At 42.5% G+C, this 24,567-nt stretch overlaps 1 protein-coding gene across 1 annotated transcript; it reads left to right on the plus strand.

Moving 5' to 3' along the window:
- The first annotated feature begins 5,748 nt into the window (after positions 1–5,748).
- On the plus strand, positions 5,749–7,863 carry LOC100979007 (bromodomain-containing protein 7-like). Its single transcript, XM_034957673.4, is given in 1 exon segment — positions 5,749–7,863. A coding segment is annotated over 1 exon segment (1,953 nt). The 5' UTR covers positions 5,749–5,774; the 3' UTR covers positions 7,728–7,863.
- Positions 7,864–24,567: the final 16,704 nt, after the last annotated feature.

Raw genomic sequence — 24,567 nt, forward strand, 5'->3', positions numbered from 1 at the left:
GGGCAGTTCCCTTGTTGATATCCTGGCCTGGGGTTGCTCAGTCTTTTCTTCAGCTGGATTTAAACACCTGGTTTTAACAACCTGGCTGCACTCAGCAGAACTTATAAGCTCATTGCCTTCATCACCTTATCTTGTCCTCGTGGTATTATGAACCTGGCATTATCTATCTGGCCTTATTAAACTCCTGACCTTACTCACCCAGTCTTAATTTCCTGGCCTAAAAGTCCTGGCCTTAACCACCTGGTCAAAACTTCCTGCCATTATCTACCTGTACTTATCCACCTGGCTTTAATTTGCTGGCCTCAGTCTCTGGTCATGACCCACCTGATCTTGCCCACGGGGCCTTACTCCCCTACCCCTCACACCTGGCCTTACTCATCTCTTAGGGCCCTGGCCAGACCCTATTAGCTTTCCCCACCTGTCCTAACCCTAAGGGCCTTAACCACATGGCCTTAACAACTTGTATTAGCCACCTAGTTTTCCTACCTAGTCTTAAAGAACATAGTTACCTACATGGCCTTCACACTTGGTTGACACAACTGTCCTTAACCTTCTGGTTTTATCTACCAGACAGTAACCCTGGATGTATAGCCCTAGGTTTACTCCCCTGCCTTATTTCCTATATGTACATGCCCTCTTCCCCATTGCTTTTCGATTTAAACAGCTCCCATTAACAACCTAGACTTATCCATGTGGCCTTAACCTCATGGCCTTACCAACCTGGAATGCCAATATAGCTTGTCAACCTGGCCTTTCCACCTGGCCTTAACCTTTTGTTCTTACTCACATGGCTTTAACCTCTTGGTCTAATCTGCATAGCTTTAACCTCTTAGCATTACCCAGTAAGAGTTGGCCTCCTAGCTCTATTCAGGAGGCCTGAACTTACTGGCCTTATCCACCTGGCCTTTTAAATTGCTTGGCTTCCTGGCCTGGTCTTAACCTCATGGTTTTACCAACGTCGATTTACTCACCTGCCTTATTAGCCTCCTGGCCTTGCTCATCCAGTATTACACCCCAGGCTTTATGCACCTGCCTACGCTTCTGACCTTACCCTACTGGCATTAACCTCATGTTCTCACCAACAGGAATTACCCAACTGATCTTAGCTACCCAACATTAACCAGTTGGTCTTCATTAATTAGTCCTAACTTCTGATCTTACTCAGGTCTCCCAGCCCTGCTGGCCTTAACCTAGTGTCATTATCCTCTGATCATCCTCCCCTGCCTTACTTTTCTGAGCTTCCTCTATTGCCTTATCCACCTGGCCTTAGTAAACTTAGGGCCATACTTACCAGCTATGTTCATTTGCCTGGCTTCAGCCAGCATGACTTAATTTGCTGGCCTAGGTGAAGTTAATCACCTAGCTTTGTTCAACTGGCCTTCACTTCCTAGCCTTCCCCTTACCACCGGGTATTAGCCTCCTGTTATTATTGGCTGGCTTATCGACTTGGATTTAATGCTCTTGGTTGTTTCCCTTTGATTGACAGGTCTGTTGTTACCCAGATAGTCTTTTATTCAGGTGGATATATGCAGCTCGTTTTAACAACATGGCCTTACTCAACAGACATGATTAACCTCATTGCGTTAATCACCTTATCCTGATGGTATTCTTAAACAAGCTTCATCCATGTGGCCCTATGAAACTCTTGGCCTTACTGACCCAGGCTTCACTTCCTGGCTTAAATGTCCTGGCCTTACCCACCTGGCCGTAACTTCCCATCATTATTCACCTGTTCTTACCCACCTGGATTTAATTTGCTGGCTTCAATCTGCCATCAAGACCCACCTGATCTTACCCATGGAACCATACTCTCCTTCCCTTATTCACTGGCCTTACCACCTCTTTTTACTGCCCTGGCCAGAGCCCATCAGCCTCATCCACCTGGGCAAACCTTATGGGCCATAACCTAATGGGCTTAACAACCTGTATTACCTACCTAGTTTTAACATTAGTTTTACGCACCATATGTTACCCACATGGCCTTCACACTTGGTTCTTAACTTTCTAGTTTTATCTACCAGGCCATACTCTCCTGGCCTTACCCTGCTAAAATTACCTCCATAGGTTTACTTCCCTGGACTTATGCTCCTGCCCTTATTCCCTGGATTTACCACCTCCTCCCACCCACTTCCCCCTAGACTCATACACCTTGTATTATCCATCTAGATTCACCTATTTGGCCTTAACCTCATGGCCTTTACCAACCTAGATTACCAACTTACATTACCTACCTGGCCTTCCCACCTGGCCTTAGCCTTTCATTCTAACTCACATGTTTTCCTCCGCCCAGTCTCCAGTCACAAACCAAATTATGAAGACAGTGTGTGTGCCTGTGTGTATGTTTGTGTGCGCAGGCACTGGAATGGTTCTTTGGAAGACGGTGTGGCGCACACACGTGACATCAGATCCCAGCCTGGAGCTGTCTACTATATACATGGAGTGTGTGTGTGCCTGTTTCCCAGCTGGAGTGCAGTGGCGCGATCTTGAGTCACTGCAACCTCCACCTCCCGGGTTCAAGCAATTCTCCTGTGTTAGCCTCCCGCGTAGCTGGATTACAGGCATGCGCCACCGTGCCCAGCTAGTTTTTGTATTTTTAGGAGAGACAGGCTTTCACCATGTTGACTAGGCTGGTCTCAAGCTCCTGACATCAACTGATCTGCCCAACTTGGCCTCCCAAAGTGCTGGGATTACAGAAATGAGTGTGTGTGTGCCTGTGTCCCAGCTGGAGTGCAGTGGCGCTATCTTGAGTCACTGCAACCTCAGAAATGAGCCACCGCTCCCAGCTGAGACTCTGCATTTCTAACAAGCTCCTATTTGATGCCACTGCTGGCCTGAGGGCCCTCACTTTGCACAGCAAGGTTTCACTCAATTTGTTTTTGGCTTAAACTAACACTCTGACTGATATGGCAAAACCCCATGTCTTTAAAAATACAAAAAAAAAAAAAATTAGCTGGGGTGTGGTGGTGCATGCCTGTAGTCCCAGCTACTTGGAAGGCTGAGGAGGGAGAATTGCTTGAACTTGGGAGGTGGAGGTTGCAGTGAGTCAAGATTGTGCCACTGCACTCCAGTCTGGGTGACAGAGCAAGACCCCGTCTCAAAAAAAAAAGAAATGCAGAATCTCTCATACTGGACTAGAGCCTAAAGAAAAACTTAATTTTAAAAAAAGAAATGCAGAATTTTATGCCCACCCAGACCTACTGAATCTGAATCTACATTTCGACACAACCCTCCAGGGATTTGTATGATTCATGTTTGAGAAGAAGTAATTTTAAAGCTACTGGGTAGCTCACAGACTCTCCAGAAAGCCAGAGAGCCAGATTTGGGACTGTTGCCACCAGGTACAACACCCACATCACTCCATAGAGGGGAGGAACCCAGTGCCTGGATCACCAGGCCCCTGGCAAGAACAGAAGGCTGCACCGCTAACAGTGGGGAGCTGCTTTCACAGCAGAGCCGCCATCTCCTCCTCCCTCACCCTGGAGCCCATGTGGGCCCGTCCCTTCTTCATTCTCTAGCTTTCAACCCAAGGCAGATAGAGAAGGTTACTGGGCCGAGGCCACAGCCCATCCCTCAGCTTAGGGGAGACCAGGAGAGGGAGTGGCATTTTCAGTTTAAGTAATGAGGTAAGTTTAAGTAAGCAGAGGTGTGCCTAGGGAGGAAGGGGAGGCTTCAAAACACAAGCAAGGCAGTTCAGCTGCTGTGTGGCCAAAGATTTAGCAGACTCCACTCCCTGCATATGTGGGGGCAGAAGAGTTGTGGAGTACAGCTGTGCCACTACCTGCCCAGTTACCTTTACCAAGGACAGGAATATCTTATACCCTCTGTTTCCTCTGCTTTAATATTACAGAATTTAAATATGATGCTTGCTGTATACACAAGGCTTTACAATTTGCAAAGCATTCCCTTGCATGTGTTTTCATTTGAGCCACAGTACGACTCTTTGTGATAGATAAAGAAGGAATGTAGTGTGATCTCCATTTTACAGATGGGAAGAGAAAGAGGCTTGGAGTGACCAGCCTAAGAGTGCTGAAACTCCAAGTCTTCAGGCTCTTCACAATGCAACCCTGTAACCACAGTCAAGTAGTTAATGTGTGTGAAAGTAAGTTAAACACTGTAATGTGTTATTCCCCTGAAAAGGTGTTGCTTATTGCCCTAGTAATGCTTTATAAATACATATCTAACTTAATTGATTCAGCCACCAAGATGTTGACCCCAGAATCAGTAAAGTAATCCCCTTTCCCTTTTAGTGGCATCCTAAAACTATTACTAGGAACAGTTAATAATTAATGTCAGTGGTGAGGTGCATATTAATGCCACAGAAACCCAGACGGAAGGAGTTGATTAAAATAGTTTCCTTCTTAAGAGTCTTCTGCAGAAAGTAATTGAGAGAATCTCACGTGTTTCTTTTGAGCTCTTTGGAGGAAATAAAATGGCTATCATTTCAATGAACTTCTCAAGTTCTACAAACTCCTTCATCCAGTTCCAGGAGGTAAACGGTAGCTAAAGGACAAGGACAATGACAAGACCAGAATTCAGGTCTTCTGTTCTCAAGATCAGTGTTTATTTTGAGGATTTGTTGTTGTTGTTGTTGTTGTTGTTGTTGTTGTTGTTTGAGATAGCTTCTGGCTCTTTAACCCAGGCTGTAGTGCAGTGGCGTAATCTTGTCTCAGTGCAACCTGTGCCTCCTGGGCTCAAGTGATCCTCCCACCTCAGCCTCCCAAGTAGCTAGGACTACATTGCACGCCACCATGCCTGGCTAATTTTTGTATTTTTTGTAGAGACAGGGTTTTGCCATGTTGCCAAGGCTGGTCTCGAACTTCTGGACTCCTGGACTCCAGCCTCCCAAAGTGCTGGTATTACAGGCACGAGCCACTGCAACTGCCCTTGAGTTTCTTAAATAATGAGTCTCTTCTGCTTTTTTCTCTAGAAAGATATACAAATTTTGTTTCCTCTTCTCTCTCTTCTAATAATAGGTCACACCCTATGGGTTGCATTTTTTCTTTTTTAAATCATCTGTCATGAATCCTCGGTCTCTAGTTTTCTGTCATTGTTATGACATAAAGTGAAAGCCTCAACACAGTTTTAAATTCAGGTCTCAGATCAAATATGGTTGGCAAATCCTGCCCAATGAAATAAGTTGTCAGCTGAAGCAGTGAAAAAAGAATGAGTGCTTTTTTTTTTTTTTTTTTTTTACTGTTATGACATCCCTGCTCTGTAAGTAAATGATGGTAAATATTACTACAATGAAATCTAAACTGGAATTATTTTATTCATGTTCATTTTATTTGACTCTTTTGCAGGGAGAGGAATCCTTTCTGTTTTAAATATATAAGTGTTGGTACATATTTAACCATTTATGGAGTCTCTACCATATAAGAAGTACTGTGGTAAGCATTTTAAATATAGTATCTCAAATCCTCTTGGTGTTATGAACATTTTATAGTGAATGAATAGCTATAATATTAATAATAATACTGGCTACTTTGTACAAGGTAGCCAGCAATAATGCTAGCTAAGCTGATTCACATATACTATCTTGTTTGCCCTAACATCTTCCTTATGAGGTAGCTACTATTGTCATTCTCATTTTCCAAATAAGAAAAAAGACGGATTGGAAACGGGCATCGCGCCGCCCGGTGCGCGCCGCACGCCTGCCTCGCTGCGCGGAGTCTCGCGGGCCCCGCTCCCGCCCTCCGCTCGCCTGGCCCGGACCGGAAGCGGCGCCGCACGGCCTCGGCCTGGCGCGGGGGACGGGCACCGGGGCCCGGTCGGACATGGGCAAGAAGCACAAGAAGCACAAGTCGGACAAACACTTCCACGAGGACTATGTAGAGAAGCCCTTGAAGCTGGTCCTCAAAGTAGGAGGGAACGAAGTCACCGAACTCTCCACGGGCAGCTCGGGGCACGACTCCAGCCTCTTCGAAGACAAAAACGATCATGACAAACACAAGGACAGAAAGCGGAAAAAGAGAAAGAAAGGAGAGAAGCAGATTCCAGGGGAAGAAAAGGGGAGAAAACGGAGAAGAGTTAAGGAGGATAAAAAGAAGCGAGATCGAGACCGGGTGGAGAATGAGGCAGAAAAAGACCTCCAGTGTCACGCCCCTGTGAGATTAGACTTGCCCCCTGAGAAGCCTCTCACAAGCTCTTTAGCCAAACAAGAAGTAGAACAGACACCCCTTCAAGAAGCTTTGAATCAACTGATGAGACAATTGTAGAGAAAAGATCCAAGTGCTTTCTTTTCATTTCCTGCGGCTGATTTTATTGCTCCTGGCTACTCCATGATCATTAAACACCCAATGGATTTTAGTACCATGAAAGAAAAGATCAAGAACAATGACTATCAGTCCATAGAAGAACTAAAGGATAACTTCAAACTAATGTGTACTAATGCCATGATTTACAATAAACCAGAGACCATTTATTATAAAGCTGCAAAGAAGCTGTTGCACTCAGGGATGAAAATTCTTAACCAGGAAAGAATTCAGAGCCTGAAGCAGAGCATAGACTTCATGGCTGACTTGCAGAAAACTCGAAAGCAGAAAGATGGAACAGACACCTCACAGAGTGGGGAGGACGGAGGCTGCTGGCAGAGAGAGAGAGAGGACTCTGGAGATGCCGAAGCACATGCCTTCAAGAGTCCCAGCAAAGAAAATAAAAAGAAAGACAAAGATATGCTTGAAGATAAGTTTAAAAGCAATAATTTAGAGAGAAAGCAGGAGCAGCTTGACCGCATTGTGAAGGAATCTGGAGGAAAACTGACCAGGCGGCTTGTGAACAGTCAGTGCGAATTTGAAAGAAGAAAACCAGGTGGAACAACGACATTGGGACTTCTCCATCCTGAGGATCCCATTGTAGGAGAGCCAGGCTACTGCCCTGTGAGACTGGGAATGACAACTGGAAGACTTCAGTCTGGAGTGAATACTTTGCAGGGGTTCAAAGAGGATAAACGGAACAAAGTCACTCCAGTGTTATATTTGAATTATGGGCCCTACGGTTCTTATGCACTGCATTATGACTCCACATTTGCGAATATCAGCAAGGATGATTCTGATTTAATCTATTCAACCTATGGGGAAGACTCTGATCTTCCAAGCGATTTCAGCATCCATGAGTTTTTGGCCACGTGCCAAGATTATCCGTATGTCATGGCAGATAGTTTACTGGATGTTTTAACAAAAGGAGGGCATTCCAGGACCCTACAAGAGATGGAGATGTCATTGCCTGAAGATGAAAGCCATACTAAGACACTTGACACAGCAAAAGAAATGGAGATTACAGAAGTAGAGCCCCCAGGGCGTTTGGAGTCCAATACTCAAGACAGGCTCATAGCGCTGAAAGCAGTAACAAATTTTGGCGTTCCAGTTGAAGTTTTTGACTCTGAAGAAGCTGAAATATTCCAGAAGAAACTTGATGAGACCACCAGATTGCTCAGGGAACTCCAGGAAGCCCAGAATGAACGTTTGAGCACCAGACCCCCTCCCAACATGATCTGTCTCTTGGGTCCCTCATACAGAGAAATGCATCTTGCTGAACAAGTGACCAATAATCTTAAAGAACTTGCACAGCAAGTAACTCCAGGTGATATCGTAAGCACGTATGGAGTTCGAAAAGCAATGGGGATTTCCATTCCTTCCCCCGTCATGGAAAACAACTTTGTGGATTTGACAGAAGACACTGAAGAACCTAAAAAGACGGATGTTGCTGAGTGTGGACCTGGTGGAAGTTGAGGCTGCCTGGTATTTGATTATATATTATGTACATACTTTTTCATTCTTAACTTAGAAATGCTTTTCAGAAGATATTAAATATTTGTAAATTGTGTTTTTAATTACACTTTGGAACAGTGAAAAAAAAAAGAAAAAAGACAGATTAAGAAACTTGCCCGTAGTTCCTTAATTAGTAAATGTTGGAGCCTATGTCCAACCTCATGTAGGTTCATTGCCAAAGCCTGTTGGCATCCCGAGAACAGGTTACCTCTAAGTTTTGGTAAATTCTTCAAACACTCTTACCTTTGAAAGCCTAATACAGCATAGGCTCTAGCACCTGACAAACTTGGCTCCAAATCCTAGTAGATCTGTTTGGCAATTACCATCAACAGGGTTTCTCCTGTTCCCATAAGCAAGTCATCTTTGTAGCCAGTGGGAAGAGGAGAAAAGAACGAAAGCACGTGCCCCTTTTTTATAAGAGCGTGAATGATTTCTGTTCCCATCCCATTCGTCAGAACTTAGTTTTACAGATTATCCTGGGGAGGCTTGGGAATGCTGATTTCAAACTAGGCAGTTATGTGCTCAGCCAAAATTTACAGATTTTACTAATAAGTAAAGGGAAGAACAGATGTTGGATAACCAGGCAACCAGGAGTCTTTTCCTCCCTGAGTTTTGGTACTCTGTGACCTTGGACAAGTTTCTGATCTTGTCTGAGCTTCAGTTTTGACCTGTGCAAAATAGTATCATGCCTGTAATCCCAGCACCTTAGAAGGCCCACGTAGGCAGATTGCCTGAGCCTGGGAGTTGGAAACCAGCCTGGACAACATGGTGAAATCCTGTCTCTACAAAAAATCCAAAAATTAACCAGGCATGGTGTCATGTGTCTGTTGTCCCAGATACTCCGGAGGCTGAGGTGGGAGGATCATTTGTGCCTAAGAGGTTGAGGCTACAGTAAGCTGTGATCTCACCACTGCACTCCAGCCTGGATGACAGAGCAAGACCCTGTCTCAAAAAGTAAAAAGAAAAAAGAGTCTCTGAAGGAAGGCTATGTTTGAATGGGACTCTTCACAACAGCCAACTGTCTGAATTGCAAGAAGTGATGGCTGAATCAATATTAGGCCCTTAAAAATCCATATTCTGACTTTGGAAGTATCTGCAACTTACATTTCTACAGACTGAAGTTAAAATGTGCATAAGTGGGCCAGATGCAGTGGCTCATGCTTTTAATCCCAACACTTTGGGAGGCTGAGGAGGGCAGATCACCTGAGGTCAGGAGTTTGAGACCAGCCTGGCCAACATGGTGAAACCCTGTCTCTACTAAAAAAAAAAAAAAAAATTAGCCAGGCACGGTGGCATGTGCCTGTAATCCCAGCTACTTGGGAGGTTGAGGCATAAGAATCGCTTGAACCCAGGAGGTGGAGGTTGCAGTGAGCCAAGATGGTACCACTGCACTCCAGCCTGGGTGACAGAGTGAGAGTCCGTCTCAAAAAAAAAAAAAAAAAAGTGCGTAAGTGGTGCCTGATGGTGACCACTGAAACTGGGAACCAGAAAATTTCCAGATGTGGCAGTATAGTATATGTCATTATTGTGTTGCTGTTGTGCTGCTATTTTTTGGGCATTAATTGAAACTGCCCCAATAACTGAAAGACATATGATAATCTTAAAATCTGATATACCTATGATGTCTTGGGTGATGTCAGAGAAAAATTCTGATGAGGAAGCCATTGACCAGAAGAGCTGACTCTGTAATAAAATGGAAATGGTTTATACAGGAATATACTACTGGAAGAATGCAAGGAGGTTCTCATCGTATGCATGAATGGGTAGCCTCATTTCCTCTAGGACACACTTTGGAACCCTCTGAGAAACTACCAGACTGTATAACCACCTGGTGGTTGGGGGGGGGTCCTTATAAACAGCCCTTGATTGATCAACAAAAAGCTGCTTGGTTTACAGATAACAGTTTCACAGTGGATGGTCAGCATCCTGTTTGGAAGGCTCTGCACTGTGACCAAATAATGCAAAAATTCTAATTGAAGAAGTTGAGAACAAATAAGCTCAGTGGCTTGATTGCCTGCTGGTTTTCTCACAGTGATGGAAGAATTGAACAATTCCCCAAAGTCTGGGTGCATTCCAACTCAAGGGCATTGGCCAGTGGATGGCTGGCTACATGGTCAGGAAAATGGGCAATGGAAAACTGGATTCTTAAAGGAATGTCCATATGGATCATGGCCCTATGAACATCAGTAAGAATTTAAAGAATGCAACCAGGCATGGTGGCTCATGCATGTAATCCCAGCACTTTGGGAGGCCGAGGCATGCGGATTGCCTGAGGTCAGGAGTTTGAGACCAGCCTAGCCAACATTGTGAAACCCCGTCTCTACTAAAAATATAAAAATTAGCCACGTGTGGTGGTGGGCGCCTGTAATCCCAGCTACTTGGGAGACTGAGGCAGGAGAATCGCTTGAAGCCAGGAGGCGGAGGTTGTGGTGAGCTGAGATTGCGCCACTGCACTCCAGCCTGGGTGACAGAGCGAGACTTTGTCTCAAAAAAAAAAAAAAGAATTTAAGGGATGCATTAAATAAGACACATCAATGCTCATGAGAAGAACCTCTTTTCCAACCTGAAAGTGATTGCAACTTTAAGTCAAAATCTTGTTGCACTTACTTGAGGTGGCCAACTGGGTCCATGGAGTGAGTGGACATGGGGAAGTGGCAGCAATGCAGAGAGGGGTAATCATAGACACATATTCCTCTGCACCCTCAGAAGCACAAAGTGCCAGGAACTGTCCTGTCCGCCAGCAGGAAACACGAACACTGCAGACAGTAATGGGGCAGATTTCCTCAGGGTAGGTCCCTGGTGCAGAGCTGACAGAGAAATTTTATTATGCCATCAGTGCCAGTTGCCTTGGAATGGGTCCTGACAGGAATAGACACTCCGGACCATACTTTGCATACCCAGTGGTGGACGCAAATGCTCAAAACACCATAAAAGGAATGGAGCAAAAATACTACACCGTGTAAAACCACTGAGTTACATTTCTTTAAACCAAAGAATATACTCTATGGCCCATAATGTCCAACAGTGGAAAAAGAGGTATCACACCAAATGGCTACATCATGTTTCTTACCACCCTCAGAGGAATAGCTTGATAGAGAATTGGTAGGGGCACTGGTAACATTTATTGTCCCAAACATAAGGAGATAAGGTATGCGGGGCTGGCTTACACACGTTCATGCTTGGGTGCTCAGATTCAACATGATGGGGGCCAGGGGCAGGTCTCCAGTCAGTAGATTCTTCTGCTTTTCTGGTGGATTTGGGGGAAAGGGGATGACTAGAATGCTAGTATGACTGTACAATTATTCCCACATCACTTTAACTTCCTCTTTTCCTAACTGATACAGTGTTCCTGCCAGCAGGGCTACAACTCTAGTGCCAGAAACAGGAATGAAGTAGGGATGATCTCTAAGCAAAAAGTGTAACTAAGCCTTTAAATATCTATGCCAGAATTCTGAAGGGCCTAATGGGTTGGATGGTGCCTTCACCCTAACTGGCATAATTGGGGTTGACAGTGAATGCAGCTATATTGCATGGTGGTTGAGAAAGCCCACTGGTCTATACCATTTATTCCTACTCTATACGAATACTAGTGGTCTAAGAGGTAGGTACTTGCTAGAGTGGTGTTGCTGCCTGCAGTCTGGACCAGCACAGTGGTTGAACTTAATATCTCTTCCACAGGTGGAAAAGTCTGGGTAAAAATCAATGACAAGTGGAGAGAAGGAGCAATAGTATTGTTGGAAGGAAGAGAATAAAAAAGTGGGTTATGCAGCAAGGGAAATTCAATATTACAACTGTGCCTCTAGAGAGGCTTAGCGTAATAGAAAGATCCTGTCTCTTAGAACAATTAAACTAGATACCAGAAAGTACAGCTATATATTTGCCAAGATTATCCCTCCTTTTGGAACCCTACAAGGTCAAATGGAAATCTGCATACCTGAATGGCATTGCTCTGGGAGACACTTTAGCCATTAGATAAACTGAATGAATTGCTAGCGACTGAGTGGAACTCTAGTAATGTTCCAGTATTTTTTACTTTTATTTTTCATCTCCTACAACAGAGATTATTAAGTTAGGAATTTTCAGGAACTGCATCCTGCTGGGCCACTGGGGAGATTTGTTTATAATAACCTTATGGACCTCCAGTCTTAAGAGCGTTCTCTGGGGATACTTGTAGCTTAAACAGATACAGTATTACTACCTTCACACCAGGAATAGATCAGAATAAGACATATCATGTGGAATACTTAGCAAGGACTGTTAGTATAGTTAGCCTACCTTCAGAACTGGCCATTGGCCAGCTCCCAGGAGACAACCTCTAAGCCCTTAGAATATTCTGCTGGATGAGAGTGCTTTTGTATGGCTGAGGTCTTGGGCCATGCTAGACTCATTTAACCACATAGGTTTATGCTAATAATGTTATATGTAGGGAATGCCTATTTTTGCTCTGGGAAAAGGGCTGGTGTCTTGTGTCTGAGGCCAGTCACACAGGGGCTACATGGCTGATCCGCAACAAAAACCCCAGTCCAATGTCTGGATGTGCTTCCCTGGTTGAAAACGCCTCTCACACGTTGCCACATATTGTTGCTGGAAGAGTTAAGCACACTCTTGTGCAACTCCAGTGGGAGGGGACAGCTGGAAGCTTGTGCCTGGTGTCACCTGGACTTTGCTCCATGTGCCTTTTCCCTTTGCTGATTTTAATGTATATCCTTTCACTGTACTAAAACATGTTTCACAAACTATATATATTTAGTAAACTACAACCATGAGTATAACAGCTTTTCTGAGTCCCATGAGTCCAAGTCAAAGTCACATCAATAAAAGGATTTTTAACTTTAACGGACATATGAGGAAGCAGGTAGGATGGCCTCCCTTGCTTGCTCCCACAGACCCTTGGAGTGCCCCAGGCCATGGATGACACAGCAGTGTCATCAGTGGTTTTCTCTCCACCCAATGGCTTCTTCAGAAACACTGGGGTCCTTGAGAATAGAGATCGTCTCTTATCTCTGCTTCTGTAGTTTCTGGGGGCAGCGCTTGGGATATAGTAGATACTGGAAATGTTTATAGTGTGAATGCTTTACAAAAATATGCTTCAGTCTTACTTAGTTTGTGAATGTTAATCTCAAAGAGACTGACATATAACTTTATAAGATAATACTATTTTACCTAAAGAATGCTTCCAGTCACAAGTCTGAAGTGAAGTACATACGGGCAGATGTAGGATAGTTTTCTTAGCACTAGCATGCAAGGTAGCACTACAAAGATTTACTGTGTAGTGCAGTGACAAAAGTTATCCAAGTCACTGTTAATTAAAGACATATTTTTATTAGACGCTGAAGGCAACTTCAAAATTAAAATCCCACTTTTTATTGGGCAAGCAGTCAAGGAAAGGCACCCTGTAAATTTATAAAATGGGTCCCCAATTAAACTCACTGTTTTTGGAGTCTGAGTCCAGAACATTCCTTATAAATTCTTGAACATATTTGTGTGCAATTTGATTTCTGTTTTTATGTCCAAAACACTAAAGTTCTACACAAACCAGAGAAGATTTCTTTCATAAAAGGTACAGTCTCCTGTATTTCAACTCCAGCCCCAAATATCTTCATCATGGGCTTGGGAGTCAGAAAGGTTCATCTTATATTAGGCATTAGACTCTTACGCAGTCCGTCTGTTTCAGAAGACCCAAACCAACCTCATCCCCCTCACTTCCTGAGCTGCTGCTTAAATTACAGAGTTTTATTGGGTTGGGAGGAAGACAGGAAGAGTTCCAAACCATGAAGTAAATGGTAAACAATAAAATATTGATGGCGCCAAAAAGAACCTGAGGGAATCGCAGAAGGCTGACATTTCTCAATAGCCCTGTGGATCTTATAAAATTGCTTAGCCATATGTCTAAGAGTAATAAAACACAAATAAACTACACAAACTCCAATTATGAGAGATGCTAAGTCTTTCAAACAATAAAAAAATTAAATCCTTTATTTAAAATGTTGCCACTTTGACCTGTTAGGAGCTATAGGCAGATAAATTTTAAAAATATTTAGATTTGAAAATAAATACCTAAAAAAATCCAAACTCAGAACTGCACACCACAACACATAGCCTCCAATGTATCATTATTGTTTTGAAGCCTATAAGCTTCTGGGAAAAGAAAAAGGATAAAAGAAGCTTCTGATAAAAGAAAAAGAAAAGGATTTGAGATCTTTTGGAGAACATAGTATCTTGAAAGAAATTTAAAATGCATTCCTTGGTGATTTTTAAGTAGCTGAGTTGAGGATAAAGCATTGTCACATTTAGTTTCTGGTAAAGGGTATTTGAAAACTATTCTTATTTCTTTAGAAAGTTCAAAGCCCAATAGTTTTGGGTAATTGATTAAGCGTCTGGTAATACCAACTCTTTGTGTATTTTGATCTGATCTGAGAGAGAAGCAAACATACGCTGGAATGTTCCATCAATATTTCCTTTGTTTATGTCTCCAAACTTTGACAGCCAAAGAAAGTAGTTTGATTTACTGGGATGAATAAAGGGTTTATGGACAGGTTTTTTTTTTTTTTTTCTGATTGATGTTAATGTTGCTACTATTATCGTGGTTTTTTGTTTTTGTTTTTTTTTTTGGACAGAGTCTCCCTCTGTGGCCCAGGCTAGAGTGCTGTGGCGCGGTCTTGGCTCACGGCAAGCTCCGCCTCCAGGGTTCACGCCGTTCTCCTGCCTCAGCCTTTAGTAGCTGGGACTACCAGCACCCGCCACCACGCCCGGCTAATTTTTTTGTATTTTTAGTAGAGACAGGGTTTCACCGAGTTAGCCAAGATGGTCTGGATCTCCTGACCTCGTGATCCGCCTGCCTCAGGCTCCCAAAGTGCTGGGATTGTTACAAGCGTGAGCCACCACGCCCAGCCTATTATCGTGGTTTTACTACCACCTTTTCACAAATGTTTCCTGCACAGTGCTTCCTCTAGGGCCAAGGGGAATTCCTCTTGGGGGCAAGTATGTCCTCGCTCTGATTTGTGTGTATTCCCTCTAGAGACCAAAATAAGAGCCCAGAATTTTAAGGGATCCTAAGGTAAAGATAAGGACTCCCAGCAAAACCCAAACACTTGATAACTTCTTAAATAAGTAAAAAGTTACAGTAGCATATGAACCATTGGATCTCGAATCTAGGCCCACATCAAAATCACCTCTACAGTTTTTAAAACACAGGTGCTTACATTCTTAGGTACTGTAATTCAGTAGTTCTGGGTAAAGAACCAGGTATCTATATTTCATACCTTCATAGACTGCAGTCAGGAATGAGAACCTCTGTCTTGTATAGAATAGACAAGTTCCTAACAGCCTGAGCCAGAATGGGGAAGTTATCTTCATTTTATATCCAAACTTACGTTTTGATTTTTTTTTAAACATGTGGATGTATTATTATTATCATAGGCCGGGCACCACGGCTCACACCTGTAATCCCAGCTCTTGGCGTTGAGGCCAAGGCAAGAGGATCACTTGAGCCTAGGAGTTCAAGACCAGCCTGGACAACATAGGGAGACCTCATTTCTATAAAAAAATTAAAAAATTAGCCAGGTATAGTGGTACACACATGTAGTCTCAGCTACTCAAGAGGCTGAGGTGGGAGGATCCCTCTAGCCCAGGAGGTTGAGGCTGCAGTGAGCTGTGATTGTGCCACTGTACTTCCATCTGGGTGACAGAGACCCTGTCTCGAAAAAAGGAAAAATTATCATAAAAACAGTTTAATTTGCAAGTGACATGAATATATGATTGCAAATTGTGTATATACATAGATCCTATGTACCACATCTTTTCTCCTTTCACAGACTCTCAAATTATAAAATACAGTAAACTCAGTTGCCCTTCAACCATTTTGGACTTTGGGACTTTTTTCAAATGAATAATATATGTAAATCTCATGACATTATAATGAGAGGCAGAGCATACTAAATTGTAAGTTTCTAAGGGCAAACGGTTAGTGCTTTAATTTCCCAGTTTCAGTTGTTCCTACTGAGGGCCTGGCACGTGCCCAGTGGAGGTCAGTTGCCCATGAAAAGTACAATGAGCCCCCTGGGTTTTTGTGTGGTGTTTTGTTGTTTGTTTTGCTTTTTTTTTTTCTTTTTTTTTTTTTTTGAGACAGAGTCTTGCTCTGTTGCCCAGGCTGGAGTGCAATGGCATGATCTTGGCTCACTGCAACCTCTGCCTCCCAGGTTCAAGCGATTCTCCCGCCTCCCTCCCCAGTAACTGGGACTACAGGCGTGCACCACCACGCCGGGTATTTTTAGTAGAGACAGGGTCTCACCATATTGGCCAGGCTGGTCTTGAACTCCTGACCTTAGGTGATCTGCCCACCTCAGCCTCCTAAAATGCTGGGATTACAGGGGTGAGTCACTGCGCCCAGCCACCTCCTGGTTTTTTATTTCTAGCTTTCCTGAAAAGCTAGAGCCCATTCATTCAGGGCCTCAGTTGTTTTCTGGCAAACCAACACAAATTTTGGGGGGAAAACTTTGAGTCTAGTCCCTCTAAATGAAATTTGCTAGAAAAAGGAAAACTTTGTTAAGTATAAGGAGAATCAATTCTAGATAACATCAAGGTAGAGTAAGATACGATGAATCTGTAATAAAAAATAAAGTAGAAAAAATCCAATACAGTTTTACAAAATCTGAGAGAATTTGTTGACATTGGGCACGAAGTGTATTTAATTATTATTCAAAGAGCTAGTGACTCTGTTCACAACTGCAATATGATATGAACATAAGTAACAAGATAGTATCAAAACTTAGAGAATTTTTAAGCCAATATTTTAAAGAAATATTTATTCAGGCATATTTTGACCCATATTTATACATTCAAACAAGATTCATGAAATCATATGTACGAAGGTCACACTTAGATGACATTTACTTTTGCTTTTGAAATGGGGATCTCTCCTTCTTTAGGCAACATAGCTTGGTTCCCAGCAACATTTTTTCTTTCAAACCCATTCTCTTGGTTTAATTTTTTAAGTGTCTTTTGCCACTAGCTTTCAAATAAATTATTTAGCCCTCTGAAAATGTTTTAAACATGAATCCAGCCAAAGCTGATGTAAGTGAACCCAGAGGAATTGACAACACACAAAATGAAAGTTTTTGTCTTAAATGGGGCTATGAGAAAATGAGAAAAAAAAAACTGATGGAAGAAGAACTTCAATTTTCAGTTGCCAAAGAGGAGAAATGAGTGCAAGACAAAAGTGGGACAAGACGACACCTTCCTAGGCTTTTCATTCTCTATCCAGAAGCAATAATTAGAATATTCAGTGCCCATTGTAAATGGACAAGTTGCTAGCTTGCAAAAAGTTAATTGTTACATAGCAGAGTGCAAGGGTACTTTGTCAAAAACAGAAAGATTGCAACAGGCTACAGTAAATGTTTACTGGTACTTAGTTAACATGTAAGATTTAATTAAACAAAAAGTTATCAGCAGGCATAAATTTCACAAGGAAGTTTCATTTTGTGGCAAATGGCCAAGGATAGAGAAAAATTAACTGCAATTTTCTCAAGTTCACAAAGCAAAAATGAAAATTTTTGTACTCTGACTCTTACCCTAAATAATTGTAGAAATGGGAACAGCTTTGAGCCAAAATGGCCAAATTAAAAACCATTCATGCCTAATCCGAGTGAGCTCCCACCTGAGTTTACAAAAATGCTCCCAGAGGATAAACAAGAAGTCTTACAAGTCTGTCTTACTGATGGTAAGGCACAAGGAAGATAGTAGGAAACACAACAGGGATAAGAGGAAACAGGGCAGAGCTGCTTCAAGGAAGCAAGCGTGGGCAAAGCAATCAGCTGAGATCTGTTTCCACAAGTAATGTTTATATCTTCATTAAATCAGAGACTCTAGCCAAGGAAATACCCCCAGGGACTATGAGCCAGGATTCTTGCTGATGCTTTAGCTTGTAATGAACTGCTAAAGAAATAAAGTTGGTACAGAAAGAGAACCAGGCTTATTTTCCTACCTACAGACCCCAGATTCCTAGTTCCAGAGTGGGAAGGGACCTTAGCATTCACAATCTTACTATTTTACCATTGAGAAAACTGAAACTCAGGAAGTTTTTTCCAAACTTCATCTCCCCTCAATGCCTCAGTCTAGGTACCTCCCAAATGCCCTCTGATTGCTACTGTTTGGACACAGTGCTGGAGCCCTCTTAGACTCTATATTTTTGGTCCGCAGAATCCTTAGAATAAAAGGTTCCCGACAAGCTACTTACTCCCTTTTACACATGCCCACACACAAAAAAAACACACACAGGACAAAGGCAAGAACAAATCTCTCACTGAAATAGAATGACAAGCAGTTAGCACACATGATACATTGACAATGGGATGATGTGGAATTATTGCAAAAGGACAAGTTCAGAGATTGCTACTATCTAGAAATGTGAAAATGAAGTAAGACCGAGGAGAAAATAGGCAGACAAAATAATTATATGTATTCACAGTGAAGAAACCTGCAAACACTATCTCAGCCAGATGATCAAAAGCCAGCATCAACAGTGGTAACTCATGGTGATAGTGTGTATCCTTGGTATAATGTGATGAAAATGGCACTTTACTCCATGGTCTTCCTTTCAAAACATGTAATCCCAGTCCTATCATGAGAAAACATTAGGTAAATTCCAATCGAGGAGCATTTTATAAACTACTTGACAGTACTCCTCAAAAGTGCCATCAGAACTGAGGAAGTCTGATAAACTGTTACAACCAAGAGGAAGCTAAAGAGACACAGCAGGGAAATGCAATGTGGCATCTTGGATGGGATCATTGAACAGAAAAAGAATATTAGATAAAAAACTAAGGAAATTGAAATAAAGTATGGACTTTAGTTAATACTAATGTATCAATATTGGTTCATTATTTGTAACAAGCATGCCATAGTAATGTGAGATGTTAATAATAGGGGAACTTAGGTGCAGAGTATATAGGAATTTTCTGAGCTCTCTCTACAGTTTTTCTATAAATCTAAAACTGTTATGAAATAAAATGGTAATTTTAAAGAAAATTTTATTTACACAGTACACATGTTAGTGGTTTTGAAGTCATAGACACCGGCTTATAATTTAATTTCTGTTTATAAACCTTGTAACCCTTAATAACGCTTGGCTTTATTTTTCTCATCTCTAAAATGAGGCTGAAGCAGAGAGGTGAAGCAAGATGGTGGAATAGAAGGCACCACCGATCGTCTCCCCCACAAAGACACCAATTTAACAACTATCTACACAGGGAAATCACCTGTGTAAGAACCAACTCTCAGGTTAGCCCTCATAGTAACAGGTTTTATCTTCATATCTCTGAAAGTGGCACCGAAGAGATAGAAAAACATCTTGAACGGCCAGTGCTACCCCTCCCCACTCCACAGCAGCAGCATGGTTCAGACAGCATTTCTCTCTGCAGGGAGAACAAGAACATACTAATTCTGAGGCATTGAACTCAGTGCTTCCCTGTTTAACTGGACCAAACTCAGCTGCTTACCCATGAAGGGAATGTTTAAACCAGCCCTAGCCAGAGGGGAATCACTGATTCCCGCAGTCTGAACTTGAATTCCCACAAACCTCACCCCCAAGGACTAAACTGCTCTGGGTCTCAAGTAAACTGAAAAGGCAGTCTTGGCCATGAGGACTGCAACTCTTAGGCAAGTCCTAGTGCTGAACTGGGCCCAGAGACAGTGGACCTGGGGTGTGGAAGGCACATGACATACTGAGACACCAGCTGGGGTGGCTAAGGGATTGGCATCACCCCTCCCCTACCCCAGGCTGCACGGCTTGTGGCTCCAAAAGAGACTCCTTCCTTCTGCTTGAGGAGAGGAGAAAGAGGAGTGAGGACTTTGTCTTGCATCTTGGATATCAGCTCAGCAACAGGATAGGGAACCAGTCGGAGTTGTGAGGCCCCCATTTCAGATCCTAGTTCCTAGATAACATTTCTAGACACACCCTAGCCCAGAAGAGAATCTGCAGCCTGCCCAGAAGAGAATCTGCAGCCCTGAAGGGAAGGACCCAGTCTTGGCAGCATTTATCACCTGCTAACCGAAGAGCCCTTGGGGGCTAAATAACAAGCAGTGATACCCAAGTTCTACGTCAAGTGTCTTGAGTGAGCCTCTGAGACTTGCTGGCTTCAGGTGAGACTCAGCGTTTTATCAGCTTTGGTGGCTACAGGGTGAAACTCCTTCTGCTTGAGAAAAGCAGAGAGAAAAGTAAAGGGGAGTTTATCTTGCACCTTAGGTACCAGCACAGCCACAGTGAGGGAGAGCACCAAGGAGGCTCTTGGGGACCTTGATTCCAGGGCTTAACTTGGATGGCATCTCTGCACCTACCCTGGGCCAGAAGGAAGCCCGTTGCCCTGAAAGGTGAGTCCCAGGCCAGGCAGCATTCACCACAAGCTGACATAAGAGCCCTTAGGCCTTAAGGGACTATCAGTGATAGTCTGGCTGTATTACTCCTCATGGCCTGTGGTGGTGTACTTGGGATGAGGCCCCTCTGCCTTTAAAAAAAGGAGGGAAGAATGGGAAGGACTATGTATTGCGGTTTGAGTGCAGCTTAGCTGCAGTACAATAGAACAGCAGCTAGACTCCTAAGGTTTTTGATTCTAGTCCCGGACTCCTGGTTGGCACCTCTGGACCCACCCAGGTTCTGGGGGAACCCACTGCTCTGAAGGGAAGGACACAGTCCTGGCTGGGTTGCCACCTGCTGATTATAGAGCCACTGGACCTTAAGCAAACATAGGCAGTTGCTAGGGAGTGGTTACAGTAGGCTTTGGGCAAGACCCAGTGCTGTGCTGGCACTAGGTCTGACGACTTCAGGGTCAGACTAGTGGTGGTGGCAACAGGAGTGCTTGTGTCACTTTTCCCCAAGCTTTAGGTGGCTCAGAACAGAGAGGCTTCATTTGTTTGGGAGAAAGTAAGGGAAGAGAAAAAGAGTCTGTGCCTGGTAATCCAGAAAATTCTCTTGGATCCAGTCCAAGACTGTCAAGGCAGTACTTCCACAAGTCTTCAAGAACCACAGTATTACTAGGTTTGGGGACCCCTCTAAAGCAGATACAGCTTAGATCACAACACCTAAGTCCTTTCAAATATCTGGAAAGTCTTCCCAAGAAAAATGAGTACAAACAAGCCTAGACAGTGCCAACTACAATAAATATCTAATTATTCAATGCCTAGACACCAAAGAACAACTATTAGCATCAACAACATCCAGTAAAACATGACCTCACCAAATGAACTAAATAAGCTGCCATGGGCCAATCCTGGAGAAACAGATATGTGACCTTTCAGACACAGAATTCAAAATATCTGTGTTGAAGAACCTCAAAGAAATTCAAGATAACACAGAAAAGGAATCCAGAATTCTATCAGACAAATATAAGAAAGAGATTGAAATAATTAAAGGGAATCAAGCAGAAATTCTGGAGTCGAGAAATGCAAATGGCACACTTAAGAATGCATAAGAGTCTTTTTATAGCAGAATTCATCAAGCAGAAGAAAGAATTAGCAAGCTTGAAGACAGGCTATTTGAAAGTAGAGGAGACAAAAGAAAAAATAGCCTCAAGAGGGAAAATCTGAGACTTTTTTTTTTTTTTTTTGGAGGTGGAGTCTTGCTCTGTCACCCAGGCTGGAGTGCAGTGGCATGATCTTGGCTCACTGCAAGCTCTGCCTCCCTGGTTCACGCCATTCTCCTGCCTCAGCCACCCGAGTAGCTGGGACTACAGGCGCCTGCCACCATGCCCGGCTAATTTTTTGTATTTTTAGTAGAGATGGGGTTTCACCATGTTAGCCCAGATGGTCTCGATCTCCTGACCTTGTGATCCTCTCACCTCAGCCTCCCAAAGTGCTGGGATTACAGGTGTGAGCCACCACACCAGGCCTTTTTTTTTTTTTTTTTTTTTTTTGAGATGGAGTCTGGCTCTGTCAACCAGTCTGGAGTGCAGTGGCATGATCTCAGCTCACTGCAACCTCCACCTCCCAGGTTTAAGTTTCCTGCCTCAGCCTTCCAAGTAGCTGGGATTACAGGTGTGCACCACCCACCCAGCTAATTTTTGTATTTTCAGTAGAGATGGTATTTCACCACGTTGGTCAGGCTGGTCTCGAACTCCAGACCTCAAGTGATCTGCCCACCTCGTGAAAATCTATGACTTACTGGCCTTATAGAGGAGGTAAGGAAAGAGATAGGTGTAGAAAATTTATTCAAAGGAATAATAACAGAGAACTTCTCAAACCTAAGAGAAAAGAAATGAATAACACACAATGGAGCTCTAATATGTCTGGCAGCAGACTTTTCAGTGGAAAGCTTACGGGCCAGGAGAGAGTAGCATGGCATATTTAAAGTGCTGAAGGAGAAAAAAGTTTACCCTAGAATAGTATATCTGGCAAAAATGTCCTTCAAACGTGAAGTAGAAATAAAGACTTTCCTAGACAAACAAAAGCTGAAGGACTTCATCAACACCAGACATGTCCTACAAGAAATGCTTAAGTGGGGAGTACTTCAATCAGAAAGAAAAGGATGTTAATCTGCAATAAGTAATCACATGAAGGTAGAAAACTCACTGGCAATAGTAAGTACTACCCAAAGCAATCTGTAGATTCAATGCAATCTCTACCAAAAAACCAATGACATTCTTCACAGAAATAAAGAAAACAATTCTAAAATTTATATTGAACCAAAGAAGACCCGGAATAGCCAAAGCGGTCCTAAGCAAAAAGAACAAAACTGAAATAATCACATTATCTGACTTCACATTATACTACAGAGCTATAGTAACCCAAACAGCATGGTACTGGCATAAAAACAGACACATAGACCAGTGCAACAGAATAGAGAGCCCAGAAATAATCCCACAGTGAACTCATTTCCCACAGTGAACTAATTTTTGACAATGATGCCAAGAACATATACTGAAGAAAAGACATTAATAAATGGTGCTAGGAAAACTGAAGATCCACATGGAGAAGAATGAAACTAGCCCTTTATCTCTTGCCATATACAAAAATCAAACCAAAATGTATTGAAGACTTAAATATAAGACCTTAACCTATGAAACTACTACAAGAAAACATTGGGGAAAATCTCCAGGATATCGGTCTGTGCAAAAATTTCTTGAGTAATACCCCACAAGCACAGGCAACCAAAGCAAAAATGGACAAATGGGATCACATCAAGTTAAAAAGCTTCTGCTCAGCAAAGGAAAGAATCAACAAAGTGAAGAGACAACCCACAGAATGGGAGAAAATATCTGCAAACTATCCATCTGACAAGGAATTAATAACCAGACTATATAAGGAGCTCAGACAACTGTATAGGAAGAGATCTAATAATCTGATCAAAAAATGGGCAAAAGATTTGAATAGACATTTCTCAAAAGAGGACATACAAATAGTAAACTTGCATATGAAAAGGGGCTCAACATCACTGATCATCAGAGAAATGCAAATCAAAACTACAGTGAGATATCACCTCACCCCAATTAAAATGTTAAAATGGCTTATGTCCAAAAGGCCATAACAAATGCTGTCAAGGATGTGGAGAAAAGGGAACCCTTATACACTGTTTGTGGGAATGTAAATTAGTACAACCACTGTGGAAAACAGTTTACAGCCTCCTCAAAGAAGTAAAAATAGAGCTATCATTTGATCCAGCAATTCCACTGCTGGTTATATAACCAAAAGAAAGGAAATGCGTATTTTGAAAAGCTATCTGCACTCCCATGTTTGTTACAGCATTGTTCACAATAGCTAAGATTTGGAAGCAACCTCAGAGTCCATTAACAGATGAATGGATAAAGAAAATGTGGTATAACATAATTGGAAGTAAAACACTCCTCAGCAAATGCAAAAGAACAGAAATCACAACAAACTGTCTCTCAGACCACAGTGCAATCAAATTAGAACTCAGGATTAAGAAACTCACTCAAAACCACACAACTACCTGGAAACTGAACAACCTGCTCCTGAATAACTACTGGGTAAATAACAAAATGAAGGCAGAAATAAAGGTGTTCTTTGAAACCAATGGGAACAAAGACACAACGTACCAGAATCTCTGGGACACATTTAAAGCAGTATGTAGATGGAAATTTATAGCACTAAATGCCCACAAGAGAAAGCAGGAAAAATCTAAAATCGATACCCTAACATTACAATTAAAAGAACTAGAGAAGAAAGAGCAAAAAAATTCAAAAGCTAGCAGAAGACAAGAAATAACTAAGATCAGAGCAGAACTGAAGGAGATAGAGACACGAAAAACCCTTCAAAAAAAATCAACGAATCCAGGAGCTTGCATTTTGAAAAGATCAACAAAATAGATAGACCGCAGGCCAGACTAATAAAGAAGAAAAGAGAGAAGAATCAAATAGAAACAATAAAAAATGATAAAGGGGTTATCACCACTGATCCCACAGAAATACAAACTCCTATCAGAGAATACTATAAACACCTCTACGCAAATAAACTCAAAAATCTAGAAGAAATGGATAAATTCCTGGACACATACACCCTCCCAAGTCTAAACCAGGAAGAAGTTGAATCCCTGAATAGGCCAATAACAGTAATTAATAGCCTACCAACCAAAAAAAGTTCAGGACCAGATGGATTCACAGCTGAATTCTACTAGAGGTTCAAAGAGGAGCTGGGTACCATTCCTTCTGAAACTATTCCAAAGTATAGAAAAAGAGGGAATCCTCCCTAACTCATTTTATGAGGCCAGCATCATCCTGATACCAAAACCTGGCAGAGACACAACAAAAAAAGAAAATTTCAGGCCAATATCTCTGATAAACATCGATGTGAAAAT

Source organism: Pan paniscus, chromosome 2 (assembly GCF_029289425.2).
Source record: "Pan paniscus chromosome 2, NHGRI_mPanPan1-v2.0_pri, whole genome shotgun sequence".
Taxonomy (NCBI): domain Eukaryota; kingdom Metazoa; phylum Chordata; class Mammalia; order Primates; family Hominidae; genus Pan; species Pan paniscus.